Genomic DNA, 16,939 nt, shown 5'->3' on the forward strand with positions numbered 1-16,939 from the left:
AGCGTTCCTCATGATGTACTCTGCATATAAGTTAAATAAGGAGGGTGACAATATACAGCCTTGATGTACTCCTTTTCCTATTTGGAACCAGTCTGTTGTTCCATATCCAGTTCTAACTGTTGCTTCCTGACCTGCATATAGGTTTCTCAAGAGGCAGGTCAGGTGGTCTGGTATTCCCATCTCTTTCAGAATTTTCCACATTTTATTGTGATCCACACAGGGGAACACATTCTGAGTATAACATAGTGGTTTGTCAAGTAGGTTCTGAGCCATTTGGTGGAACTGACTTGAAGACAGAGTCTGGGGTAGATGCATAGTACATTAACATAGCTTAAGACAAACATTTCCATAAGAAAAATGCATTGGTTAACTCAAGGTTTGAGAATAGTTAACTTCAGGTGAAACCAGGTGTCATTATGGCAACACAGTATTTTAAGAGAAACCTCCTTTTAAATTTGTTTAGAGAATGGGAAAAAAATATCACTAGTTTGTTTCCTCCTACTGCTTAAGCGAGATAAAAATGTCTGACACTTGCAGCCTATTTCCTCCGTTTGGAGACCCCTGGCCTTCCTGCCTGCTACCCTCTCAGTGGTCTTTGTCTATTCCCATTGTTCCTCCTCATGACCACACACCCTGCCTAGTGAGTGATGTCAGAAAACTGGGATCACCAAGAATTAAGCCAAAAGGGAGGCCAAATCACATAGTGAACAAAGTAAAAGAGGTTGGGTCTTTAACTCCAAAACTGGATCTAAAAATTATTCTTATTTAGTTAATAATCACAAAATTTAGGTTATGTATATAATCATAACTATGTGCTAATGCTTATAAGGAACAAAATCCATTTCTAATGGATAAACCGGAATGAAAAGATAACACTCCCGTAATGAACAAAAGATAAAGTTCCTGTAATGAATAGATGGGGAAACAATGGAAACCGTGACAGACTTGATTTTTTGGGGCTCCAAAGTCACTGCAGATGGTGATTGCAGCCATAGAATTAAATTACGCTTGCTCCTTGGAAGAAAAGCTATGACCAACCTACACAGCATATTAAAAAGCAGAGACATTACTTTGCCAACAAAGTCAACTGAAACACGTAGTAGCTGATTAGTATGTACTGTGTGATTGCTAAGATCATTGGCAGCAGAAAGGTCCATATTATTAGTCTTCTCAGCCTCTCTTCAACTGTTGCCAGTGTTCATTGTTCATTACCTTTGATTGTGATTCAAAGAATTCAAGTTGTTCTCCACGATCATTTCTGTTGACTTCATGAAAGTTTCCATATTTTACACCCTCACTTTGTAGCGCTATTTGTCAGTATTTACAACACTTGATAATCATACTGAGAGGGAACATAGTGTGGTAAGTAAGGGAACAACTTTGGAGTAGATACCTTTGATTTGAATACAGCTCTGCCATGTACACCAGCTGTGGGAGTTTGGACAATTCGTTTGACTTTCTTTGCTTCTCTGTGGGTTAATAATAGCACCTGCCTGATGCATGAACATGTGAACCAACTTAGAACTCATCAATGCCCTGGTCAAGAACATAAGTTCTCTGTTAGTGTTTGCTATTAGTAATATCAAGGGACCAGTCCACATCGAACTGGATAGATGCCAGTGTTAAGTGGGAAAAGACATTTGGTTGAGGTGTGGGCTAATTTTATAACCACTCAGTTTGTGAATATAGTAATAGCTTTCTTAACCAGCCTTGACTTAATCAACTTGCTCTCCTAACTGATAAACTCATTCTCTGAAAAATACAGTGACGGATGCTGGGGGTCCCTGGAAACCCCTCCCAGTAGTGGCCTCTCTCAGGGCTGCTCGCTGTCTTCTCTCATCGATTTCTTTGTCCACCTGTCAGATGCCAGCTGTGTTGGTTCCCAAATGAGTTTATGCCAGTTGTATTTTCTCTACTGTGATTGTGTGATTTAAAATCAGTGTACAGGAACTGTTGGTCTGCAAATGCAAAAAGATAGTTGTCATTTCTAAGGGTTGAATGCTTCAGAAAGTTTCCAAAGAGACTAGTTGTCAAAAATTGCATTCCATTTAGTAGTGTTTATGACAAGTGTAAAGATGTACAGAACCTGAGGAAAAACTAGAAGGATTCGGTACTGCAACTGCTTCAAAAGTGTTTTTAAGATTTCCCTTCACTGTAAAGACACTGAAACTGGAAATGAGATCATCCACAGTACATGTGGTGTGTATGCCCGGAGGACACATAGTGGACTCATGTAACACGTTACAGCCTTGGCCAGTGTCAGTACGCAGGCAAATGAAAGTATGGACAATTGTATATTTGTGGTATGTACATATTCATATAATTTTTATTTATTGTTTTTAGTTGAAATATAGTTGATTTACAATGTTTTGTTAGTTTCAGTTGCATAGCAAAGTGATTCAGTTATGTATATACGTATTCCTTTTTAAATTCTTTTCCATTATAGGTTATTATTACAAGATATTGAATATAGTTCCCTGGGCTATACAACAGATCCTTGTTATATATATATATTAGTGTGTGTCTGTTCATCCCCAACTCCTAATTTACTCCCCACTCCACTCCTGCCATATCCACATAGTTTTTGATGGCTTCTTGCTTAAACCAGGTTTTTTGATGATCGTGGTTTAGTTGCTAAGTCGTGTCCGACTCTTGTGATCCCATGGACTGTATGTAGCCTGCCAGGCTCCTCTATCCATGGGATTCTCCAGGGAAGAATACTGGAGTGGAGTGCCATTTCCTTCTCCAGGGGATCTTCCCAACCCAGGAATCGGATTCAGGTATCTTGCATTGCAGGTAGATTCTTTGCTGACTGAGCTACAAGGGAGGTCCCAAGTTTTTGATTATCAGCTACAATGAATTTCAGGCAATGGTGACTTTTGCTTCCTTGTTCAGCTGCAACAATGAGACTTGAGATAATAAATAGTAGGATAATGAGGTCTCCGTGTATACAGTTGGAGAAGGAAATGGCAGCCCACTCCAGTATTCTTGCCTGGAAAGTCCTGTGGACAGAGGAGCCTGGTGGGCTGCTGTCCATAGGGTCGCATAGAGTCGGACACGACTGAAGCGACTTAGCACGCATGCATGCATTGGAGAAGGAAATGGCAACCCAACCCACTCTAGTATTTTTGCCTGGAGAATCCCAGGGATGGAGGAGCCTGGTGGGCTGCCGTCTATGGGGTCGCACAGAGTCGGACACACTGAAGTGACTTAGCTGTAGCTGTAGCTGTGTTACCCCCCAAACTGAGTCTATCTCTTGGTGGATATCAAGCCAGGAGACACAACCAAGCCAGAGAACAGAATAAAGAAGGATTTATTGGTTGCAGCAAGTAAGGAAAACACTTGGGGATTTTTCCCAAAGCAGTATCTCCCCCCAAAGTAAAATTAGGGAAGTTTTAAGCTAAGGGTACACGTGTACTCATGAAGGGGCTTGAGTGGAGGGGAATTCAGCATAGAATTGAGGCAGAGGTCAACAGTATCCAGGCTTGAGAAACACAAGGTCAGAGAAGGTCAACATTCTCATCCCTTAGGGTCCTGTTGATCTGGTGGGTGAGCCCTCAAGAGGGGTTTTGCTCGGTTGCTCAGTCATGTCTGACTCTTTGCAGCCACAGCTCTGTTCATGGGATTTCCCAGGCAAGAATACTGGAATACTGGTTGGCATTTCCTTCCCCTGGGGGATTTTCTGCATCCAGGGATCAACTCAGGTCTCCTGCACTGCAGGCGGATTCTTGACCATCTGAGCCCCAGGGAAACCAAATTCCACAAAACAGTTCCAGAAAGTGCTTCAGGCTAACTTTACCTTTGCTATTTTTATTCCTCTTGCCTGATAACAATTGTTTGTTCTTTTGTTCCCTTAAGATAGTTATTGCTGAGACATGTTTAGGGCAAGCATTGTGGCCAGGCTTAGATCACAAAGCGGCTTAGGCCTAAAGTGGTTTCTCTTGTGTCAAATAGCTACATCTGGTTCACTTCCTCCAGGGCCCCCCTACCCTATCTGCTTACAAGGTCAGGATGCTTTGGGAACTCTTCCTCAGAGCTTGATAGTAGCCAGATCACACCACATCAGTGTTCAGAGGAGCTCCAGTCTTGTTTTTGACCCGTATTTACCCCAAGTTGGTCCACACTTTATCAAGGTTGACAGTCTGGGCAGAAGCTCTGATTCCTCTCTTAGGTGGTGATGTCTCATTCCAACTTTTCCACAGTAAGCTGGGAGATATTCATCAAGGCTGATTGTGTGGTGATGAATGCCAACCGTGTTACCTGGACCTCCAGTCCTTCTGATGTTTGATGATGTACCGTGGCCATGACTCACATGGACCCTAAATTTCTGGGTCTTCCTCGTCAGGATGGCATGTCAGTGGCTGAGATGAAAGAGGGAGCCCTCTGTATGAACAAGACTAGGCAACCACTACTATCCTTAAAGGGTTTCCTAGGTGATACAGTCAGAGAAGGCAGTGGCAACCCATTCCAGTACTCTTGCCTGGAAAATCCCATGGATGGAGGAGCCTGGGGTCTCGAAGAGTCGGACACAACTGAGCGACATCACTTTCACTCTTCATTTTCATGCATTGGAGAAGGAAATGGCAACCCACTCCAGTGTTCTTGCCTGGAGAATCTCAGGGACAGCGGAGCCTGGTGGGCTGCCGTCTGTGGGGTCACACAGAGTCGGATACGACTGAAGCGATTTAGCAGCAGCAGGTGATACAGTGGTAAAGAATCTGCCTGTCAGTGCAGGAGACACCGGAGACTAAGCTCAATCTCTGGGTCGGGAAGATCTCCTGGAGGAGGAAATGGCAACCCACCCACTCCAGTATTCTTGCATGGAAAATTCCATGGACAGAGGAGCCTGGCAGGCTACAGTCCATGGGGTTGCAGAGTTGGACATGACTGAGCACATACACACACTATCCTTAAAAGTTTTTTGAAGTGACCACGTTTGTTTTTTTTGGTCCCTCCCCCACCCCCTGGGTGGCTTGCAGGATCTTAGTTCCCCAACTATGGATTAAACACAGGCCCATTGCAATGAAAGCTTGGAATCCTAACCACTGGACTGCCAGGGAATTCCCAGATTCTGCCTGTATGGTTTAAAATGAACAGATAAACAAGAACAAAATACCATTCTGAAATCCTGAGCTTTCGAATGGCATGTTTGATGTCATGTGGACTGCACACCTGGGCCCTTGAAATATGGCCTGGTTTGCTCTCCCTGGATGGATGGTCCCCAAGTCTGGTCATCTCATCTCCTGCTGGAGCACCTTTGTCCCCCCTTCTGCCTACCCTCTTACGTGGCAGATTCCTCCCAGACCTGTGACAACAAGTACTCTTTCATGAGTCACTGGGTAGCTGCTTTTTTATACTCTGAGGGCAAGAAAAGAAGGCTTCTTTCCCCTGTGTGAATTACTCTTCTGGCAAAGTGCTGCCCAAGGGCATGCGTGTGCTGTCTCCACTTCTCCCCGTCACTGGTTCCCATCCCCTGCTCACCCAGTCAGAGCCTTGTCGTAAGTAGAAGGGCGTCCTGCACATCGGGCAGCCTTCTCCATGTCAACATCCCTTTAGTGAGAAAAAGAATTATTGTAGGAAAATGGTGATGTTAACTCTTACAGTTACAAGGGACACTGAGGTTGGTTTGTTTGTTTTTTAATATTTATTTGCTGTGCCGGGTTTTAGTTGTGGCACGCAGGATCTTCTATCCATTGTGGCAGGCAGGATCTAGTTTCCTGACCAGAGCCAGAACCTAGGCCCCCTGCTTTGGGAGAGCAGAGTCTTAGCCACTGGACCACCAGGGAAGTCCAAGTGTCACTGAAATTGAAGTAATTGGGACCAGAGGCATTTGTGGGAAGGGGGAACATTAACCTCTTCATACTCGCCAACTGTTAAATGTTCACAAAGCTCAAAGGCTCTGCTTCCTGTACATACAGGACACTTCACTTTGAAGTGCATCTTTTCAACTCGATCCATTTTTCAGTACTTAAATTTCAGAGCTGTTTTAAAATGTGGAAACTTTCAAGATGGGTCTGAGCTGTTTTATGTTGGTAACGCTTTTGCTGTCACTTTGAAATGCTGCTTTATGTGAGCAGCTTGAGCACATAAAAATGTAAACCTTGGCGTGAATGAATAGAAACCAGCACATGCCAAATGCTGCTTTCCAGCTTTAATTCCTTGATAGACTATATTTGAAAAATGTCTCTTAGGAGCTATTTTTTTGTTAAAATAATTTATCATCATGAATATGCCCTTGATATCTTATTATTTCCATAAAGCACTGATAAGCATCAATAATATTTATTGTTTAGCCTCCCATCGTCTTTTCAGCAATGTAAATTTTTATGCATAAATTGTCATGTTAAAAATTGATGTGTTTATATATATTTAGTATTCAAACAGTAGATTTTTCAAACGTGATTTTTGGTCTTTTTTTCCTTCTCCCGGAAGAGTCAGTACCTCACCAGGCATGAACACACACACACATTTACACACACAAAGAATGAACACATGCATCTGAGTTTTCAGGTGAAATCATCTGCGAAACACCACCACCATTCCCACTAAGTATTTCCTCACATACCATTGTCACTTATACTTCAAAACAAACAAACGTACAAACAAACTCATGGAAAAAGGGACCAGACTTGTGGTTCTCAGATAAATGAGTGCCGGAGATGTAATGTCCAACATGGGTGATATAATTAGCACTGTTTTATGTCACCTGGGATTCCCTGGTGGCTCAGCTGGTAAAGAATCTGCCTGCAATGTGGGAGACCTGGGTTCCATCCCTAGGTTGGGAAGACCCTCTGGAGAAGGGAAAGGCTACCCGCTCCAGTATTCTGGCCTGGAGAATTCCATGGACTGTATAGTCCATGGGGTCACAAAGAGTCAGACTGAGTGACTTTCACTTTCACTGTGTTACATATGAAAGTTAAGAAAGTAGATCCTAAGAGTTCTCATCATAAGGAAAAAATTTTCTTTCCAAAAAAATTGTATCTCTATGAGATGATAGACGTTCACAAAACTTACTGTGGTGATCATTTCATGGTGTCTAAGTCAGATCATTATGCTGTACACCTTAAACATATACAGTGCTGTTTTAAAATTATATTTCAATAAAACTGGGGAAGAAAAGTGGATCTTTTAATTTTTCAGAGCCCACATGAAAATACTTTGGAACAAAATCAGATCAAATCTTTGGAATTCAAAGTGGCTGAACACGTGGAAGGAACACAATATAATACCTGCCAATTTAATACCTGCCAATTACGTGCCTGCCCAGGGGGCTGAACTGAATTCCTTTTTACTAATTTGGACATGTCTTCTCTTTCTCAGTGACACAGGAACAACACCTCCAGAGAGTGGCATTTTTGGATTTATGATAAACTTCTCTGCATTTCTTGGTAAGTACGCAATGAAGTGAAGTGAAGTGAAGTCGTTCAGTCGTGTCTGACTCTTTGCGACCCCGTGGACTGTAGTCTACCAGGCTCCTCCGTCCATGGGATTTTGCAGGCAAGAATACTAGAGTGGGGTGCCATTTCCTTCAGGAGATCTTCCCAGCCCAGGGTTTGAACCCGGGTCTCCCACAGTGTAGGCAGACACTTTACCATCTGAGTCATTAAGTACACAATAATTATTATAAGTAAATTAAAAACTCCTGACTCATGTGAAGTAAAATGTTATAGTTTATGGATTATTTTTTATTGTTACTTTTTAACAGGCATTATTTTTTAAAAAACGTTTTATTTTGTATTAGGGTATAGCTGATTAACTAACAGTGTTGTGATAGTTTTAAGTGAACGGCAAAGGGGCTCAGCCATACATATACATGGATCCATTCTCCCCCAAACTCCCCTCCCATCCAGGCTGCCACATAACATTTGAGTGGAGTTCCCTGTGCTATACAGTAGGTCCTCGCTGGTTACCCATTTTAAATGTAGCAGTGTGTACATGCCCATTCCAAATTCCCCAATTATTCCTTCCCCATTCCTTCTCCCTGGCAACTATAACCTCTTCTGGAAGTCTGTGAGTCTGTTTCTAACAGACATTACTTTTTAGAACACTTGTAGACTCATGGAAAAATTGAGCAAAATGTAGAGATTGCCCATATATGCCTTACTCCCTCGCACTCCTCCTTGTTGCTTTCTCCATTATCAACATCTCCTCATCAGTGTGGCTTTTTGCTTTGAGGCAAGGCAGAATCTGACATGAATATCTTTGTTTAAAATGCTCTCTGATAAATGATTAGCTTTTAGCCTGCTTTTAAAACTTCAATAAAAAATATGGCCGTCATACACTACTGAATACATAGAAATCTACTTTATCCTGACACATGCATAATATCCACCTCATGGACATATGATAATTTATAATTCAATCCCCTTTTGTTATATTTTAGGCTATTTCTTATTTTGTAATTAGCATTGCTAAAGTGAATGTATTTTAAATATATCTGTGCATATCATGTGGAGTTTTTCTGTAAGCAAAATTTGCTGAGTTAAAAGGAATAGTACCCTCTCACACCATTCACAAAAGCCAGTGGCAATTAAAGAAGTAAACATGAAGAACAAAACCATAGAGGATTTGGATGTAATTATAGGAAAATATTTTTAAAACCTTAAGATGGAAAAGTTTATCTAAGCTTACACAAAACCTAGAAGCTAAATAGGAGAGAACTGACAGATTCGGGTAGATAAAAAATTAAAACTTCTAAGTGATGAAAGATACACAAAGTTAAAGACAAACAACAGACCAGAAGAAAATTTGTAATATTTATTGAAGACAATAGACTAGTGTACTTAATGTATATAAAAGCAACTACAAATTAAAAATGTACAAACTCAAGAGAAAACTAAAAAAAAAAAAAAAAGATAAACATGCAATTTTCAGAAGAAATGCAAAGGACTAGTGAACATACTAAAGGTTTCTCAGTCTCATGGACAATCAAAGAAATGCAAATTAAACCAACAGGTTGCCATTTTTCATTTGTTAGATTGGCAATAATTAAAAGGACAAGGGCACGCAATAGTTGCTTTCAGACGCTTCTGTGGGAGTATAAAGTGCCTCAGTCTTGGAGCAATTTGGAGGTACTTCTTGGCATTTTAATTGAGCATAGTTTTTTTGACCCAGGAATACTACTTCGAGGAATTCGTCTTTCAGAAACACTGAAAGTGTGCCAAAGACATCCATACAAGGATGCTCATTGAGCATTGCTTGTAATGGGAAAAGCACATAATGTAGAAATCTATCATTAGGAGAATGATGAGATAAGTATGGCATTTCACTGTGCATCTTGATGAGGTGTATAGGCCTATTTGTACTGACATTGGCAGGACCCCACGGTACATTTTTAAATTTTAATTTATTTTTTACTACACTGGCACTTCGTCGCTTCACGTGGGATTTCTCTAGTTCCTGAGGTTGGGGAGCTCCACTCCAGTTGCGGTGCTCGGGTTCTCAGTGTGGTGGCTTCTTTTATTGTGGAGCACGGGCTCCAGGGCTCCTGGGCTTCAGCAGTTGCAGCGTGTGGGCTCAGAAGTTGTGGCTCACGGGCTTCGTTGCCCCGTGGCTTATGGGATCTTCCCAGACCAAGGATCAAAGCCTCATTCCCTGCATCAGCAGGTGGATTCTTAATCACTGGGCCACCAGGGAAGTCAGGTGTGTGTGTGTGTGTGTGTAAGAGAGAGAGAGTCCAAGTGTGTGTGTGTGTGTGTGTGAAAGAGAGAGAGAGTCCAAGTCCGAGTCTGATGGCAGAAAGAAAGAAATGTGAGCAAGGGCAGGGGTGAGGGCATGGGAAAACTGTTGCAATCAGGAGACTGATTACAATCTTGATTACAACCAATGCAATCTTGGTAAAAGCCATGCAAAACTGTTCATGTATTTTTCCTTCTAAAAGGTCACTAAAAATTCATCACAGTCTGTTTCTTTTTCAGGGGCAGCCACAATGTACACAAGGTATAAAATAGTAGAGAAGCAAAATCAAACCAGCTATTTCAGCACTCCTGTTTTTAACTTGGTGTCCTTGGTTCTCGGATTGGTGGGATGCATCGGAATGGGTATTGTAGCCAATTTCCAGGTATGACCTGAAGTCTTTTCAGTTATTGGGGTGATGGAGTTTATGTATCTGGAAAGAAAAGTGCAAGTATTAGTCGCTCAGTCGTGTCCGACTCTTTGTAACCCCATGGCCCCCCAGGTTCCTCTGTCCATGGTATTCTCCAGGCAAGAATACTGGAGTGGGTCTCCATTCCCTTCTCCAGGGATATGTATCTGGTGGGAAGAAGCAAGAACAGCAGAGGCACACTTGTGCCAACAGATCTCTCAAACAGTTGATGAGTATATGAAAATTGGGATAGTTTGCTTTTTAGAAACGAATCTGGTTTTTTTTTAAGATTCATTTACTTATTTATTTTTTCTGTGCTGTCTTTGTTGCTTCGCGGGCCTTTCTCTAGTTGAGGCAAGCGGGGGCTACTCTTCATTGCAGTGTTTCCCTTCTCTGTAGCTGTGGCACAGGCTTAGCTGCTCCGTGGCATGTGGGATCTTCCTGAATCAGGGGTCAAACCTGCGTCTCCTGTATCGGCAGGCGGGTTCTTTACCACTGAGCCAACGGGAGAACCCAGAAACAAATCTTTATCGTTTGGAAGTCAGTCTTGGGAGAAATGGGATGCATGTATGTATGACTGAAAGGAACATGCTTCAACCCATGCTGTGGGCTCTGGATGGCTCTGTGCTCTTCCCGAAGTGGTTTAATGAGCTGGGAGAGCTTCTTCAGTCATTGTAATGATTTCATTAACAGTGTGAACATATTTCTGCATGTGAGCATGTGCACATTTGCTGATGCTACTGTTTGAACCTTTGGTGTTCAAAGAGAAACATGTGATCTTTTCCTTTCACAAATGAGGACCTAGGTACATGGAGGTGAAAGAATCTGCTCAGGGTTACTCAGCTAATCAGTTGCAGGGCTGGCATATGGCCTTATTGGAGCATATTAACTTATATGACGACTACCAAGAGTCTGCTTGATCTGTTCTTACTGTGTCAAGGGTTGGAAAAACACTGTTTATTTGGCCACGCTGTGTGGCTTGAGGGATCTTAGTTCCCTCACCAGGGATTGAACCCGTGCCCTCTTTAGTGGAAGTGCAGAGTTCTCACCACTAAACTGCCAGGAAATTCTGCCTACTTATTTTATTCTAACTTGCAAATTCCTACGATTCCAAGGTCTCTTTCAGGGAAAGCGTGGGACCTCTTTGTCGACGGAGACAATATTTTACATTTTAAAAAAGTGTTGTATTTCAAAGGAGTACTAACTACGAGTACTCGCCTCACAGGGTTGTTGCGGGGATGCAATGAGATAATGCACAGTACCTGGCAATCTGTACTTGGAGGTCATCACTTGGTGAAGGTCATTGGTCCATCACTAGAGGCCAGCACCCCAGAGGGCCTGCTCTGCCATCACCATTGTCCCTTTGTGGCTGCAGCGTGGAAGTTACTCCTGGAGGACTTTTAGTTCTGCCAAGGAGAACTCCTTCAACCATTTCCCCACCAGAAGGGAGTTGATCCTGTGTGATGCTTACTTTCATGAGAAGGTGTCCACCTTCAGTGCTCGCTGGCTGATCAAGTCCACTAAAGCCACAACAGGAGGGCGCGTCCCCCCGGCATGGACCTGGGAGGCTGATAACCTCAGGCCTCCGCCTGCACCGTTTGCTATCCCCCTGTTCTCTAGTGTCTGCAGGCATCAGACCATTGTCAGAGAGCCCGCTGCCTCACCTGCACCACATGGGCCTCAGGGAATCACCTTTTCTGCCCTGCACCTGGAGGAAGCCATCTGTCGTCATCGTTGTTTAGTCGTTAAGTTGTGTCTGATTCTTTGTGACCCCGTGGACTGTAATCCTCCAGGCTCGTCTTTCCTCCACTGTCTCCCGGAGTTTGTTCACATTCATGATGTCTGTGAGGGGAGCGTATAATAAAGTGCGCTGGGAAACCCAGCGCTGGGTTGTGAGGGGTGAGGCACCCTCCCTTGTATGACACAGAATCTTCGGGACAGCCCAGAGCAGGGACAGCCAGCGTGTTTTTGCTTGAGCGTGTTACAAGTCCACAACTACCAGTGTTTCCCTGTTAACACTGGCAAAAGGTGAGTGCCGAAACTGCAGCTCTCTGGAGCAAAACCTATAAGGCTTCCAGGGGGGCATCTGCAAACTTGGTTTGCTTCTGGCTCTGTTGAATTTTCCTACTCTTGTTGTCTCGTATGAGGAAATAAGGGCTTTCCAGGTGGCTCAATGGTAAAGAACTTGCCTGCCAATGCAGGAGACATAAGAGACATGGGTTTGATCCCTGGGTCAGGAAGATCCCCTGGAGGAAGGCATGGCAACCCACTCCAGTATTCTTGCCTGGAGTATCCCATGGACAGGATCACAAGAACTTTGGGCTGCCTTAGTGTGGCTCAGAGGGTAAAAATCTGCCCGCAATGTAGAAGACCTGGGTTAAGTCCTGGGTTGGGAAGAGCCCCTGGAGAAGGGAGGTGGCAACCCATTGCAAAATTCTTGCCTGGAGAATCCCATGAACAGAGGAGCCTGGTAGACTACAGTCCTTAGGGTTTCAAAGAGTTGGACACGACTGAGCAACTTAGCACACACACACGAGGAAATAAACACCACTTGTTGCCACATTGTCATGTGGTAGAGATCCTCAATGACATTTCCTTTTGTTTTATGATTGTGTGCATTTTACATTCCGTAACAAACAGCATTTAGTGAAGTTTTCTAGGTGATGGACATTTATGAAAACATTTCATGCTTTACTTGTATAATTCTAATAATGACCTCAGAAGACAGTTAGTAGTTTATCAGTGGAGACATGGAGACACAGAGAGGTTAACAGTCTCCCAAAATCTCATGAATCATAAGAGGCAGAAGTCACCTTTGAATCGAAGCAATCTGCCCAGAACCTCTAGGGAAGAGTTAATGTAGAGGCCAGAATGAGGCAAAGTCTGTGAGAAAATAGCATGTATACAATTCACAGCTCTAGTGTCAGAAAGCACGATGGAAAAGAATTTTTTTAATGGAAAGGTGATGAACTAGAAAGTTATAATTTGTCTGGTGGAGTGCGGTGTGAATTGTTCAGTGGGGAGTAGTATGTCCTGTGTGATATCCTGCCAGGTCATTCTCATAGTAACGCAACATAACAAGTGACACGGGTGTCTGTGTTTAAACCATAAAGGGCAGACTTTAGGAAGAAGACTGAGGTGGTTAGATAATTACACTTTTGGTTCCCTTTAAGGCTTCTGTGAAGTGATTATATCTTCATAAAGACCAGAAATAGAATCTCTAACTTTTCCTGAGAGCCAAGTGTTTACTTTGTCATTGGGCCCATAAATATATCTTTACAACTTCCTTGTTTGATATCCTGTAATTCATTTTCAGCCTGCTGTGAGCAAACCAGCATGAGCAGTTATCTTAAGAAGATTTAGAGATGTGAGGGCAAGTGAGAGAGTTGAGTGGTGGTTTTTCCTGAGTGGGAGGAAACCTCATTTATCAGAATCTCACAGCCAGCTTTCTCTCCTGCAGGTGACGGATGGCTGTATTTTGGTGTGTTCTCACCTAGCAACCTCTGTCAGTGCTTTTGAGTCCCTCACAAAGTCTCCTTTTTGGAAAAGTCATTTCCCGATGTTGAATTGTCAATAGTCTAGTTTTCTCTAGTGTTACTATTAGCTTGTCCAAAATGTTCATTTGGGTTTTTCCGTACAGTCTTACGGAAGAAACTATGAACTTTTTGGTCAACTCAATATCAAGAGTTAAAAAAAAAAAAAAAAAGGTTTTCATCTTAACCTCTATGCAAAATTCATGTCTGATATGAGTCATTTGCCTTCTGAAGGACATCTTGGATGAGAGAATATGTATTCCACCATGAAAAAGGCACACTGGAAATACAACTCCTGCTAAATTGAAGGCCTTTGGACCTGACTTCATCAGGGTTAATGTGGGTCTCTTGGAGTTTGCAGGATAAGATCCAAAAGGATATGTGGAGTTGGCCAGGGTTGAGGAAGCAAATTTCCTGACAGTGCTAGTTAGAGGGGTGGGGTGGCAGTGGAAAACAAAGTATGTAAATCCCGGATCTGATTTGCTTACCAGCATGAAAAGAAAATGGAGAGTGGAAAGTACCAGGATTATCAGAAGGCGCTTCCTAAAATAACCTCAGCGCCTGCGCAGTTGATGCTTTGGCTTTTATTTGTCTTTCCTTGCTCAGTTGTGCCTAAGATTCAAGGGGTGAAAAGAATTTGTTTTTCTTATTTCTTTTATATATATATATTTTTGTTTAATATGGGCTTTCACACCCCCCTGCCCAGTTTTATTGAGATCCTGTTACTGAACCAGGCCCATTTTGCTCAACTCGCAGCAAGCCAAATGTGTGCTTTGGAATAACCAAGTTGCTGGCATTTACTTCAATGCTGGAAAGGCCTTGTTCATTTTCTATAAGCCGCTGCATTTTCCCAAGACGGGGCAAGTGCATTTGTGATGCCTGGTGGGCTTGAGAAGCCCAGAGCCAGTGAGTGTTCGACTCTGGATGTGCGTGGAGTAACAGCATGTGTGTGACGTTCTCTCTAGGAGCTGGCCGTTCCCGTGGTCCACGACGGCGGTGCCCTTCTGGCGTTTGTCTGCGGTGTTGTGTACACGCTCCTGCAATCCGTCATCTCTTACAAATCCTGTCCCCAGTGGAACAGCCTTTCCACGTGCCACGTGCGAATGGCCATCTCTGCTGTGTCCTGCGCAGCTGTCATACCCAGTATCCTTTGAGCATTTGTCAGTGTTCTTGCAAGCCTGACACCCCCTTCACCTCACACCTCACACCTATTCTCCTAAAATGGGGAAAGCTAAGGCTGACAGCCAGGTGTCAGTGGGCTTCAGAAGAACGACTGGGCAAATCACAAGGGAAATAACTCAACCGTGTCTGGTTAAATCAAAAGAATCTTTGGGGAAAAAAGTGGTGTGAAAGGAAAATGGAAAAAAAAATGTCAGAACACTTCACTCTCTGTTTACTTTCCTTCAACAGGGTCCGTTTCATGAGCCGTGTGAAAATATGTATTTTTCTTTGTAGTGGTTGGCTAAAGACATCAAATATTGATATTGTACTTAAAGTAATAGCCCAGTGGAGTCCCAAGAAGCCAGACTGTCCCTTCTCCCATAACTAGGTGATTAGAGGGTTTGATTTACTTGTCCACATTAAGAGGTTTTAAAAAGCTCTATACTATTTATAAGTCATTTAAAACACATTTAGCCTTTTTACCACTGATTTCATTTTCAAAATGAAATTTTATTTTTTCTATGTCAACAGTGTGGAAAAAAAATATAAATTTGTCATACTTATATATTCTGATTTAGAAGAAAACCAACCCTTCCTTTTTTTTTCTTTCTCATTCTTTCTTTTCCTTTTTTCTTTCCCCCAAGATGTATTTAACAAAATTAAACTGGTCTTTCAGGGCTGGAAAATTTCCCATCTTTCAAAATATCATCTGTAGTCATCGAATACTGAAGAGTCATTAAAAATTGATGATTGTTCGGGCTTCCCTGTGTGGAATAGGAATAATTTTTCTACGTTTTTTCCTGTTGAATTCACTAGTAGTCAAGGCCTGGGTTGAAAAACTATACTATATATGAACTGAAACACACATAGTAATCGTCATCAAATAGTTGCTGCAGAGATGTTCCTTAAGATCTTCCATCTTTCTCTAGAGATTTATTAAAGGTAACACTTTTTTGATAATCAAAAAAAAATTGATGATTGCTGTCAGATTATTAGAAAGCAGCAATTATTTTATTAGCACTGGTTTTGTTCATCTGGGTTGGGTTGTGGTATGTGGTAGACAAGCTTGAGTAAAAAAAAGCATGGTGTCCTCATATGCTTCTAAGTGTTAAGCCTTGCATTTCTCTTTCAAAATTGAAGCTATACAAAATGTGAAGTCTAAGGATGGTTTGGGATTTTGTTTTTGTCATTTATGTAAGGAAATATTTAATTATAAAAATTTCTAAGCACAGAGGAACGAAATCCTAGTATTGAGAAATTTAACAAATTATAACTTTGGTTCCTAAGATAGTTCCTTCTCTGTTTCCTTATCCTGTTTATGGATCGAAGACATTCATGCTTTCTCTTGACACCTATCTCCTCAAAACTTCTAGATTGTATTAGTTGTCGGATTTATAAAACCATTTGTAAAGTTAAAAACAAAATTTCTCTATGCAGGAAAGCTTTCCTTGCTTCCAACTTTGGAGACAGATCTCTAGGTATTAAAATGAGAGAGTTTTAATAGAATTAGCATTTCAGGCCAGAGTTTCACATACTAATAGTTCCCTTTTCTAGAAGTTCCTAGGAGCCATGCTGAGGGGTAGAATCCCCGAATAGAAGCAGATTGATCCAATTAACTTGAACAAATACACCCATATGAAAAAGTCTGTCATCTTTAACGTTAGCATCATGGATTTATATTTCCTTACAAAGCTTTTCAAGCATCTTTAAAATGCCCTGTATTAGTTCTATGCCAACAGCCTCATTTGACTCCTGAAGAAACCTAGGCCTGGGGTCATGCTTCTAAGCCCTTCCCGCTAAATTGTCCATCTTGCATCCAGCTTCTGCAGCTTTCAGAAGCCTTCACAAAATCCCTAATGATGCAAAGGCCAGGTTCATTTTCTTGAGACGTATAATCTGAGGCTGCCTATTTCTCCAACCTCAGTTTTACACTTTCTCCCCTGTGTGTGTGGCTCTTAGTTATTCTCTGTGTTTGCTGGTGCTCTTCTCTTACCTAGATAACCTTCTCCACCTTGTCTTTCTAGAACTGACCTCTCAGGCCAGCACAGTAGCCACTGGCCACACGGGGCTGGGGAGCACTTGAAGCGGGGGTAGTCTGTGCAGAGATGGGCTGTAAGTGTAAAACACCAGATGTCAAAGACTTCATGAGAAAAAAAATGTA

General features: G+C 42.3%; 1 protein-coding gene across 2 annotated transcripts in view; it reads left to right on the forward strand.

Moving 5' to 3' along the window:
• DRAM1 (DNA damage regulated autophagy modulator 1) overlaps nucleotides 1-16,939 on the forward strand; it is a 32,390-nt gene that overhangs the window by 9,153 nt on the left and 6,298 nt on the right. The window contains exons 2-4 of one of the 2 annotated variants that reach the window (XM_055395704.2): nucleotides 7,321-7,388; nucleotides 9,918-10,060; nucleotides 14,583-14,760. In XM_055395704.2, coding sequence (XP_055251679.1) covers nucleotides 7,321-7,388; nucleotides 9,918-10,060; nucleotides 14,583-14,760 — 389 coding nt within the window. Of the gene's footprint in view, nucleotides 1-7,132; nucleotides 7,389-9,917; nucleotides 10,061-14,582; nucleotides 14,761-16,939 lie in introns of those variants that run through there. The other variant, XM_088837151.1, reaches the window with a different exon arrangement.

The sequence above is a fragment of the Moschus berezovskii genome, chromosome 6 (assembly GCF_049115385.1).
Source record: "Moschus berezovskii isolate FMDL1 chromosome 6, NW_MosBer_1.0, whole genome shotgun sequence".
NCBI lineage: Eukaryota > Metazoa > Chordata > Mammalia > Artiodactyla > Moschidae > Moschus > Moschus berezovskii.